We start from the raw sequence: 12,208 nt of genomic DNA, 5'->3' as shown, positions 1-12,208 counted from the left end.
TATTCTTGACTCCTTTGTTGTAGATTAATTGACCATCGGTGCATAGGCTTGTTTCTATGATTTCTATCTTATTTCATTGAGCTGTATGTCTGTTTTTGTGCCAGTACCATACTGTTTTGATTGCTATAGCTTCATAGTATAGTCTAAGGTCAAGAAGCTTGATTCCTCCAGCTCTGTTCTTTTTTTCTTTTTACTTTATTTGATAGTGTCTGGTCTTTGTTGTGGCACATTTTTGTTGTTGCACTCTCTTCACTTCCTCTGGTCAATATCTTACAGTTTTCCAAGTACAGGTCTTTTGCCTCCTTAGGTAGGTTTATTTCTAGGTAGTTTATTCTTTTTGATGCAGTTAAATGGGATTATTTAATGGTAAATGGGATAATATCCTAAAGTTCTCTTCCTGCTAGTTGCTGTTAGAGTAGAGATGCAAATAGATTTTTATATATTAACTTTGTATACTGAAACTTCACTGAATTCATCAATGAGCTCTAGTAGTTTTCTGGAACCAGGATGCTACGTGTTCTCTCAGCTAGAACAAAAGGGAACCTCAAGCTGCCACCGGCAGCCGAGGGGAGCAGGGGTGGGTGAGCATCTCTCAGGAGTATGCAGGGGCATCCAGGACATACAGAGAGGAAAGGGCAGGCGAGGGATTCAACCATTGGCAGGGAGTGCCCTGCCACAATCCTGATAGCTGAGGAGGCAGCTGAGAGTGTTTGCGGGGTCCCAGACAGTCTAAAATGGAACTTGGCTTTTTAGGGGTCTGAAGCATCCCTGGGTCACATGGGAGGGCACTGAATAGGGCTTTTGTCTACAGGAAACACTGGGCAATGCTATCTAGCTCACCCAAGCTGTGTCTAGAGAGATTTAATTCAGGTGGTGTGTCAGCCCCCAGTTTGCAAGAATCGACAAGGAAGCCCACCACTCACTGGTGACCGGAGGCTTCCAGCATGGAGCCAAGGTCCAGCGGGAGATCAGAGCTTACGCACCTTAGATGCAGACTTGCTGTTGGACACAACACGCTTCCCTGTAACTACATGGCAGACATACATGTCAGGAAACTCGCCACCTCCTGTGCCTCCCCCGAGTCCTCAGGACCCTGTGAGTCAGGTTCCCCTAGGATTACCTGTGTGGGGAAGCGGAGGCTCAGAGTGGGTGAGCCAGGCAACTAGGGGTCAGCAGGGCAGCGGTGCCCGGCTTGGCATCTCCTCACCTGAGCCTTCTCTGTCACCCACTGGGCCGGGCGCCTGGGCCCCGGATGGCTGACGCCTCAACATCAGAGGCATTTCTGATTCTGGAAGTCTCAGGAAGATCCTCAACCCCAGGAGCAGAGTGAGGGTGAGGGGCATTAGTAGGGTGGGCCGCCTGTGTGGGCTGCCCTGCACGGCCTCCTCTTTGATGCTAGAGCACCAGGCCCCAGAGCAGGATGGCATCTCTCACAGCCTGGATGCAGAGCCAGATGGAGGTCGTGTGGACGGCGGTCACAGGAAAGGGATCCACACTGTTGCATGAAGGCCGAGGGAGACTGCCCCCGCCTGCATGCCTGGGGCTGCAATGTGCAGAGCAAGGCTGGCCTGGGGTGGACATGGGCAGGCTGTGGAGCCCAAAGGACGGCAGCCTGTCCTCCTTCTGTGTCCCTGGGACCTCACCTGTCACCTCTACAGCCCCCACCCTGGGGCTCCCGCAGACCAATGGCAGGGCCCAGACAGGGTCTGTGTTGGGGTCCGGATGCCCGGCCAATGACAGTGCACAGAGGACTGGGTGGCTGTACCCCTGACCGTGGACCCCCGCCCCGGATGAGGCTGTGCTTGAGCACAAGGGTGCCATGCAGAACCCTCAAGGCACCTGTGAACACAGAGGAGGGGCTGATTTTGAGGATCACATCTGTCAGTGTGCATCTGCCCAGACCTGGGACTCCAGGACCAGAAGACCGTGCCCGCTTTGCATGAGTGCTCGGCCTGAGACTTCACCCTCATGCACAAGTGTCATGGTGCCCCCTGCCATTACGAGCATGGACCAGGAGTCTGACATGCTAACCAGCCTGGGTGAAACCGGCCCTTTATTAGGTCACTTAATGACTGCCTTGTGATGTCAACCCTGAGCAAGCAGAGGCCTTTGGTGAGGGGCTGAGCACTCTTGTGAGCCTGGACTGCTCCTGGCCACTGCACTGTCCAATTTCCAGGAAGGAGGGACGCACTGCTCTCTGCATGGCTGTGGACAAGGAGGGCCCCACAATGGACAGGATGCCCGGCGTCTGGGGGACTCCCTTTCTTCCAAACACAGGGCCTCTGGCCCTGGGCTCAGGAAGCTGTGCCCCTCCCTGCGGACCTTTTGGTCGCCCTGGCCCTGCCTGTGCCCACCGCAGCTTCAGGCTGCTGCTGGAAGAGAGCACTTTCCAGGCTTTGAGGGAAGAGCCTTTGTTGAAGAGGCTGCACACCGAGTGTGCTGCCCTGCCTGGGGGAGAGGGCAGCCTCCTCTCCCTCCCCTCTCCCAGGAAGCGGTGGACCATCGTCAACAGTCACCACTTTGTGTCCATCTGGTGGGAGGAAGGCGGCACTTGTGTAGGCATCAGTGAGGAGCTCTTTGAGGAAATTTTGGAGAGGGTTGGCTCAGACAAGCTGTTTGAGACAGACTGCATAAAGAGCTTCGTCTGCCAGCTTAGCTTGTATAGATTCTGCAAAGCGTGCGAGGATATGCTCACCTCCCTCTGCCTGACCAACCTGCTCATGGAGGAGCTGCCTGTCTGTGTCCTGAGCAAGGTAAGGGTGGAGGAATATCTGCTGGGCCCTGGGGGCAGGGTGGGTGCCAACCTCAGTGTGGCCAGGAATGCTGTGTGTAAAGACAGGACTGGGGACCAGCGTGACTGCCGGAGCTGCCAGTGCTGTGTGCTGCGTTGGGGAGTTGTGAGGGGGAGAGTCTGAGCATTCTCAGCACAAAGAAGTCACTGCCTTTCCTCTCTTTCTCCGGTGGGGATGTCTGCGTGAGATGACGAAGGTGAGCTGAATGCACAGTAGGGATCAGGTCAGGATACCCGGGGGCCAGGAGTCACTCTGTACCACTGACCCGTGGGCCCTTAGATCACAGTCATATCGGGGAAAGAGATGACACTACTCAAATGCTGGACCTTCCTGTCCTCCAGCCAGGGCACAAATGGGCCAAGCGGAGGCAGGTGGGGGACGGGGTTTGTGTGCCCCCATGACTCCCTCACGGCTCAGACCTGAAAGAATCTGCCAGCAAGGCGGGAGATCTGGGGTCGATCCCTGGGTTGGAAACATCTCCTGAAGGAGGGCATGGCAACCCATTCCAGTACTCTTGCCGGGAGAATCCCCATGGACAGAGGAGCCTGGTGGACTACTGTCCATGGGGTCGCAAAGAGTCACACATGACTAAGTGACTAAGCACATGACTCCCAGAGCTGTGGAGCAGAAGTCTAGTGCAGGGAAGCACAGGTCCTTTCCTGGGAAGCATCCTGCTCAGCCGAGGAAGTGCAGGCCAGGGGCCGACACCTGCACAGAAAGCAGAGAAACTTGTGCAGTCTGCCTGCTGCAAATGCCAAGGCCCCTCTCTGGGCCTTGTATGGATACTCTTGGGCCACTCTGATTCATTTTCCAAGGTCGAGAGGTGATGGTGAGTTAATGAGTCCCGAGGATGTGCAAGCTGGGACACTGCCTCCTGTGGGACAGGGACCTGCTTTCTCCATGAGGCCTGGGGATGGCGGGGTGAGGGCACCCAGGGGCCTAGCCAAGAGGGTGCTGGTTTCAGTAAGCCTTTTGACACTCGGACTTGCTATTCTCTCTCTCTCTCTCTCAGTGAACCCCAGTTACAGTTCTGCTGCAGTTCCCTGTTTGAGAGAGACAGCCATACCTCCTGGGGAAGATGAAGAGGAGAGGGGGCATTAAGTCTGCATCTCGGCAGGTGGAGGGCAGGCTGGCAGCCCTGGGCGTCCCTCATGCGCCCAGCACTGCGCAGCCACAGGACAGCCTGTCACCCTGCCCAGAGGGTGCCCAGAGGACCGTGAGCCACCTGGAACTCGCCCCCGCCACTGCCCTGGCCGGGACCTACAATGTCCCTGCTGCTGGTCCAGGGAGGGCAGCCCCACCCTCCTTGTTGGGTCCTGAGGCCTGGCAGCCAGAGGGCACACAAGCTCCTTTTTCTCTAATCCCTGTCCCAACAGAGGTGGCCCTGCCCACGGGCCCTGCCCGTGGCTCTGCTTCACCTGGCCTCCTGCCCAGATGGTTCCTCCTTTGATGGTGGTTGGCCCTACCACTGTGACCACCCAAATCTTCAGCCTGCCCCCTGGGCAGCTCCCAGTGGCCACACGGGTGCCTCTGTGCCCCACCTGGATGCCTGTTGTGGCTCAGGCCTGGAACCCCTTCTACTACTGCTCAGGCAGCGCCTCTTTCCCAAAATCTCCAGCCATTCTTTCCCGTAATCCCCACCCCCTTCAGGTGTACCCCCAGAGGGCCCCAAATATGCACCCTATTCAGACAGATAGAGGCGGCCCTTTGGTCAGAATACTGCACGCCAAAAAAGAACCTGAAAACACGAGGGATTTCCCACCCAGCACATATCTTCAGCCTCTCCATCCTGGGCCTGGCTGAGCATTTGAGTCCCCTTAGGCAGCTGCTTGCTTGCAAAGTCAAGACAGATAGCGACCCACCCCTGGCACAATATGGGCAGCTCGTACACACCTGGGGAAGCCCCTCAGATGCTCTGCACCCGCTCGTTGAAAAGACCCGTCAAGAGCTTGACAAGAGCCCGGTGGAGTGGCTTCACGGGCACAGGGACACTGTCCAGCAGGCTCCTCACTTGACAGATGAGTAGAAATTAGGCCTCCCCTTGTTGGGGGCCCCAAAAGAGCCCTACTTGTCCTGAGATGCACAGGGCTGGAGCTTGTGGTCCCTGTCCGAGGCCTGTGGGTGTTCAGTTTGGGGACTCGCTGGTGTCTGGACAGCAGGCCCGAGGTTTGGCTTCATTGCAGGGCCTGCATCTGGTGACATTTTCTTGTTTCTCTTTTCTTTTCCCTTTTCAGCTGAGTGCTCCAAGGGTGTCACACCTCAGCACCCTCTGCTTGCTGGGGTGTCCATTTTATAACACGCTTTCTCTTAAAAGAGTGTTTGTCCTGAGGAGCATAGCAAAGAGCCCTCCAGGGTCGTGCTGCAGAGACAAGGGTTCTGAGGTCGGGAGAGGGGAGAGCGCGCACACCAGTCCACCAGAACTGAAAGGCTGGGTCTCCCTTGTTGGAAGTCTGGTGCAGGCAGAGGAGCCCCTGAGAAAGGACACGGGGCGGTGCAGGCCAGGCCTCTGTCAGCCCCAGCACTGAGCTGCCATGACACCCGACCAAACTGCTCACTTCCAAGTCAAAACACAGCCCCTTACAACGGTCGCTGCCTGGGGAATGCCTTAAATTTCAGAAGGTTTCATTCGGTTTTTTGTCTTGACTTCCGTATGCCTCCTGACCTGAATCACACACAGATGCTGCTATTTATAAAACACATTCCCAGAAACCTCAGCATATGTGGCACCTGCTTACCTGTAAATCTATAAAGTGGAGATGTGCTGATTGCAATATCAAATCATCTGCTTGTCACAAAAGGCAACTTTTATTTACAGTCAAGGCTGCCTGACATCAAAAGAGACTCCTGTGGTACTTCACTCCCACCACTCAGTCCTTGGTAGATTTTGATTGATGTCTGCAGAGTGAAGTGGCTAAGCACGTGTCCTCCTGGGCTGGGCAGAGGCGGCAGCCTAAGGTCACACAGGAGTGGAGGGAGGGAGTATGGACTTGATGGGCTGGCCCTGGACAGTCAAAGTGTCTCAAGCCCCACGTGTGCCTGGGTCACCAGAGGAGAGGCCAGGCGGCTCCAGAGGCATGGGTTTACTTTTGTCCCCGGGGTCACACAGGTGACTGTGTCTAGAAGAGTGGAAATGCAATTCAACCAGACAGGGTGTCTCAGGGCAGGGGCCTACCTCACAAGTGCTCCAACTAAGTAAGGGTGACCCTGGAGGCCCAACCGGGCAGACCCAGGGGAGCCAGTGATCCATGGCCAACTCACTTCCCACCAGCTCTGCTTGAGCCTTCTTCAGCCCAGTGCTATTCTTGGGTCCTCAGTGGCTCATTTGCCCCCTGGGCCCCCTTGCTCTGTCCTTTCACAAACGGAGATGCCATGGCCAAACAGGGATGAGGCTCGAAGAGTCTGATTTCTGGATGACAGAAACAAGACTTAGCCTGTGATGAGCAAACCTGGCAGTGCTCTGGAGTGCCAGCTCTCTGCAGGAGGAACCGCCCGGGACTCCGTGGGAACTGTTATGAGGAAAGGCCCTAGGATGGATCAAGCTACAAACCAGCAGGGGAGGCTGATGAGACACCACGGCCTGGGACTTGTCTATGCCCAACCCCACAGGTAAGGCCTGTGACCGGGCAGCAAGGTGCTTAGCCATCTGCTGAGCCTCTGGAAAGGGAGGGAAGGTCCCCATCCCCAGGGTCTGAGGCCCCATCCAGGGCCCCCCCTCCCCCTGAGGACCCGTGCAAACCACACAGACGATGGCCTCTGCACGCCCCACCCTCAGCAAACTTGGGGATGCCCAAGCCTCACTCAGGCAACACCTCCAGCCTCTGAGTGGTGCTCTGGGGGGTTGTTAGTGGGGTTGGGGCGGCCAGGCCATCATGGGGGCTGGGCTGGACTCCAGTGAGGCTGAGTCCTTGGCCCTCAGGGTCCCCAGGGGCAGGGCAGGTCAGCCACCCACCCTCCTCCCAAATGTCTCTCCTTCCTGGGGGAAGAGTCTAAAGTTGCCCGACCAGTGGGGACTTAGAACCCATGACTCACGAGTTCTTGGCCCCTGAGAGTCCCTCTGGGACACTCTGCATAAGACGGGCCCGTGCGGGAGATTGGGGGGGGGGTCATACGTGTAGACCAGTGGAAGAGAGCCACCAGGAGATGACCCTGGGGATACCCCAGAGAGGAGGAGTGTGAAGTCACTATGAGTAACCAAGGCCATCTACAGGCTGCTGAGTTCTTGCTAATTCACCTGCCGCTGCTCACCCTCTTCAGCTAAAACAATATCATTCATACAAAAATTTCCAAAGTGTGGTGACACTGAGCAACCCCCATGGGAAGGTGAGTGGTTCCCTGTGCTCCCACAAGGTCATGGGCACAGCAGCCCCCCATCCATCATCTGTGCTTGGACTGCAGCCTTCTCTCGAGGGTTAACGAGGCCCCCTCCTGAGAGAGGATGAGAGGGTCCAGTTGTCCCGGAACAGAGGGTCCTATAGAATACAACCCCAGCCCGACTGGGACTCCTGGGGGCCCTGGTCCGGGCTGTCAGGCTGAGACCCCACACTCCCCCTCACTTTGTCAGTGAACTTTCGGAGTCAGAGGCTTGGTCTTTGTGGCCCAGTCTCAGGTAGGCAGAGGGAGGGACCCACGTCCCCTGGAGACTTGAGGTGAGGACCAGAGGAGGCTGAGGGTCCCCAGAGCATGCATGTGCGGCCCTCCCGACAGCCCTGGGGGACCATGGGGTGTGGCATCCAGATGTAATGTCACTGATCCCGATGGGAGTGAAGGGAGGGCCTGGATCAGGTGTCCGGGTTCAGGTCAGCACAGTGAAAGAACCCAGCTGTTCTAGGAGTCAAGGTAGAACCCTGAGGGGGGCTCTGGGGCCCCAAGACATCCAGGTCATCACTGCTCTCAGCCCTGGGAGACCCTGGCAGGGTTGTAGGAATGAGCCCCCTACTCCCGCTTGCCTCTCAGGGGTCCTGGCTGGGGATGGCCTGGTTCTAAGGGGAGCAAGGTCAGGGACAGAGGGTGGTGCTCAGACCTGCTCAGAGTCAAAGTGAAGAGCAGAAGGAGGGTTGAGGAACACCCAGGGTATCATCTCAGCTCTGGGAAGCCCTGGGCTTGGAGCCCAGGTGTTATGTCCACAGACTTCCCTTTGGGGTCTCAGTGAAGTGATGGCCTTGGTGTGAGGGCCCTGCTTCCGGTCAACACAAGGGGCATCACTGGACCTGCCAGGGCTCAAGATGAGAACCTTGAAGGAGGAAACAGGGAATCCCACCGGTCTTGGCATCTGTTGTCAGCCAGGGGAGACTCTCATGGGGACATGAGCATCGGGTCTCAGAAACACTGGAGACTTGATATAAGGGATAGGGCCTCAGAGATTGGAGGGGAGATTCCTAGATTTTGAAGGAGTTTAGGTGAGGGCCCTGAGGGAGGACTGAGAGGACCCTGGATCCCAAACAGAGGAGACTTAAGAGAAGTCGGTCCCTGCTGTTGGTCCCTGGCACTGCTGGTGTAGGATGAGTGCAGCAGACATGGTCAGACTTCCTGAAATACGGGTCTCAGACTAGGGGCCCAGTATGGGGGAGGAGTTCCTGATATCTGGGTCTCAGATTGAGACCTCATCTATGGAGTGGGAACTCAGGGGGGCAACTTCCCAGGTCCTGTGGGGCGTCAAGTTGAGGACCCTGAGGAGGGACTAGGGGATCGTGGACCCCAATCAGAGCAGACCTCAGAGGAGCCCGTCTCTGTTGTCAGTCCAGGGCGACAGTGCAGTAGAATGAATGAAACAGGCATGGTCTGACTTCCTGACATCCGCGTCTTTGAGGGACTGGGGCCCTGGTATAAGGGGCGGGGCTTCAGTTGGGGAGAGGCGAGAATCCAGGTCCTGCCCGGGGGCAAGGTGAGGTACCTAAGGAGAACTGAGGTAACCCCAAAGGAGGATTGACAGAACCCTACAGATCCCTGCCCCTGAAGTTGGCCGTGGGAACCCTTGGGGTGAGAAGACCACACTAGGCCTGTGTGCCTTCCTCACGTGCGGGTCTCAGAGAGACTGGGGGCCTCATGAGAGTGGCAGGGCCACAAAATGGAGGACAGGATAATCCTGGGTCCTGCCTGGAGTCCAGGTTCCATGAGAGGAAGGAATGAGGTGGTTAGACCCGGACATGGGGAGGGATCCTTCCCTTTGATGGGGGTCTTGGAGTCCACAGAGTGGGGTGAACAGGGTGAACAGTTTCTTGACCTCTGGCTTAGGGGCCTCGAGACCTGAGGTGATCAGGCGGGGGGTGGGGGGGAGGGTGCTGAGACTTCAGGTCCACAGAGAGTGGACTTCCCGGACCCCGAGGGAGGACTGAGCAGACCCCCGCCCCTGTGGTCAGTGCTGGGAGGCCAGGCAGGATGTGAGGAGGAGCTGAGGACCCGTGGGAGGCCCTGGGCAGGTGCGGCCACATGTGGGGCCCCTTAGCACTTTCTGTTCAGGCTCGCATCTTTTTCTGAGTTTCCATGCAGGCCCCCAGAGGGGAGGGGCCAGGTTGTGCCAGGAGAAAGGTGAACACTACAAGGGAACCCTGAGGGGACCTCCCACCGCACAACTGGGGTGACCTCGCAGGGTCCACCCCTCGTACCATCCCAGAAGGCTCAGGGCTGTGCCACAGGATAACCCCGAGGTGCTCCCTCCATTTCTCTCACAGGAACTCCAGGAACCAGGAGGTGAAGGCAGAAGTCTGAGGCCCATGTCCTGAAGTCAGAGAGCAGAGGAGGCCCAGGCAGTGCTAGGAGTCAAGGTGAGGAGGGTGGCCTGAGTGTGCACCAGGGGCTCCCCACCCCAGAACACAGGGGACCCCACAAGGGCCTAATTCCCACACCTTGTCAGCCCTGGAAATCTCGGACTGTGCTGACTGCACCCTGGGGAGCCACCCTACTTCCTCCTTCAGGTAGCCAGGGGACTGCCCACCCCAGAGGCATGCCCCTGTGAGGTCTGAGAGCACACCTCAAGGGGAGACCTGTAAGTGGCCTGTGTCAGAAATCCCAGGGTGCGTTGCTCAGCTGAGGCCGCTGACACCCCCATTCTCCCCCAGAGGCATGGTCCCCATCTGTTCCCCTGCCTCACTCCTGGCTGTGGTTTGATCCCAGGCACTGCACTCAGGATCAGGATGACTGAGCTGAGCAAGCCCGAGGAAGACCTTCAGGACCCAGGCAAGGCCCAGGGCCTGGAGGAGGTGCAGCTCTTGGGGGGTTGAGGCAGGGGAGGCTGCATCCACCTCGGCCTTCTCCCCCAAGTCTCCTGCTCCACCCTTGCAGAGGCCTTGCCCCAGGAAGCTTTGAATGAGATGGTGGCTAACCTGATGAAGTTCCTGCTGTTCGAGTATCAGGCCAAGGAGATGGGCTCCGAGGCGGAAATGCTGAAGAAGGTGCTCAGGGATAACCAGGAGCACTTTTCGGTGGTCTTCAGCCAAGCCTCAGAGTGCCTGCCGCTGGTCTGTGGTGTGGAGGTGAAGGAGGTAGACCCCAGGGAGCACATCTACATCATGGTCCCCACCCTGGGCCTCACCTGTGATGCGATGCAGAGAGGTGGGCAGGGCCTGCCCAAGGCTGGCCTCCTGGTGGTGGTCCTCAGCCTGATCCTGCAGAATAGGGATCACGGCCCTGAGGAGGATATCTGGGGAGCACTCAACAAGATGGGGGTGTATGTTGGGAGGGAGCACTCCATCTTTGGGGAGCCCAGGGAGCTGCTGACCCAAGTGTGGGTGCGGGAGGGGTACCTGGAGTATCGGCAGGTGCCTGACAGCGCCCCTGCTCGCTACGAGTTCCTGTGGGGTCCCCGGGCCTTTGCGGAGACCAGCAAGGAGAAATTCACGGAGTATCTGCTCAGGGTCAACCAAAGGGCTTTTAGGTCCTTCTCACTCCCTTCTGCAGAGGATGTGAGGGAGGAGGTAGGGGGACCCTGAGCCAGAGCAGCAGCCAGGCTGATCCGTCCCTCTGTGATTGAAGAGGGAGTAGTCAGCCTTCTCAGGAGTGATGGCCTAGGCCACTTGGGGAACCTGGTGTGTAGCATTTTTAGGTTCCTGCTCTCTGTGATGACATGCAGATTGATCTCTGTTTTCTTTAAGAATTTTTCAAATGTGTATTTCAGCTTAATGCTTAATAAACTTCAGTATCTAACTTTGTGAATGACATTGATCACACGTGTATTTGTGCTTACCCAGTTTAAGGACAAGAGTCTTGCTGGTTTTTAAAAGAGTCTGGGAACTCTCCCATTTATTTTGTGACCCTGAACATGGTAACATGAGAATGGAATTATAACTGTTTTGTAAATGTGAACTTACTTAGCAGTAATGTACTTGGTGAAAGAATTAGAAAATAAAATGTGATTATAGCGAAGTCTTGCTTCTTATACTTTTTTTTTAGATTTTTTTTTATTATCTTATTATTTTTTTTTTATTAGTTGGAGGCTAATTACTTCACAACATTTCAGTGGGTTTTGTCATACATTGATATGAATCAGCCATAGATTTACACGTATTCCCCATCCCTATCCCCCCTCCCACCCCCCTCTCCACCCGATTCCTCTGGGTCTTCGCAGTGCACCAGGCCCGAGCACTTGTCTCATGCATCCCACCTGGGCTGGTGATCTGTTTCACCATAGATAATATACATGCTGTTCTTTTGAAATATCCCACCCTCACCTTCTCCCACAGAGTTCAAAAGTCTGTTCTGTACTTCTGTGTCTCGTTTTCTGTTTTGCATATAGGGTTATCGTTACCATCTTTCTAGATTCCATATATATGTGTTAGTATGCTGTAATGTTCTTTATCTTTCTGGCTTACTTCACTCTGTATAAGGGGCTCCAGTGGACACCTTATCTTTGACAAAGGAGGCAAGGATATACAATGGAAAAAAGACAACCTCTTTAACAAGTGGTGCTGGGAAAACTGGTCAACCACTTGTAAAAGAATGAAACTAGAACACTTTCTAACACCATACACAAAAATAAACTCAAAATGGATTAAAGATCTAAATGTAAGACCAGAAACTATAAAACTCCTAGAGAAGAACATAGGCAAAACACTCTCCGACATAAATCACAGCAAGATCCTCTATGACCCACCTCCCAGAATATTGGAAATAAAAGCAAAACTAAACAAATGGGACCTAATGAAACTTAAAAGCTTTTGCACTACAAAGGAAACTATAAGTAAGGTGAAAAGACAGCCCTCAGATTGGGAGAAAATAATAGCAAATGAAGAAACAGACAAAGGATTAATCTCAAAAATATACAAGCAACTCTTGAAGCTCAATTCCAGAAAAATAAATGGCCCAATCAAAAAATGGGCCAAAGAACTAAACAGACATTTCTCCAAAGAAGACATACAGATGGCTAACAAACACATGAAAAGATGCTCAACACCACTCATTATCAGAGAAATGCAAATCAAAAC

At 55.1% G+C, this 12,208-nt stretch overlaps 1 protein-coding gene across 1 annotated transcript; it reads left to right on the top strand.

Moving 5' to 3' along the window:
* The first annotated feature begins 2,764 nt into the window (after positions 1-2,764).
* On the top strand, positions 2,765-11,238 carry LOC122689690 (melanoma-associated antigen 10-like). Its single transcript, XM_043896342.1, has 4 exons — positions 2,765-6,398; positions 9,461-9,553; positions 9,903-9,965; positions 10,071-11,238. Exons 3-4 carry the CDS (start codon positions 9,923-9,925, stop codon positions 10,715-10,717), a joined length of 690 nt encoding a protein of 229 aa, XP_043752277.1. The 5' UTR covers positions 2,765-6,398; positions 9,461-9,553; positions 9,903-9,922; the 3' UTR covers positions 10,718-11,238.
* The last annotated feature ends 970 nt before the right edge of the window (positions 11,239-12,208 follow it).

The sequence above is a fragment of the Cervus elaphus genome, chromosome X (assembly GCF_910594005.1).
Source record: "Cervus elaphus chromosome X, mCerEla1.1, whole genome shotgun sequence".
In the NCBI taxonomy this organism is placed as follows: domain Eukaryota; kingdom Metazoa; phylum Chordata; class Mammalia; order Artiodactyla; family Cervidae; genus Cervus; species Cervus elaphus.
This window is presented reverse-complemented; position numbering and strand designations above follow the sequence as displayed.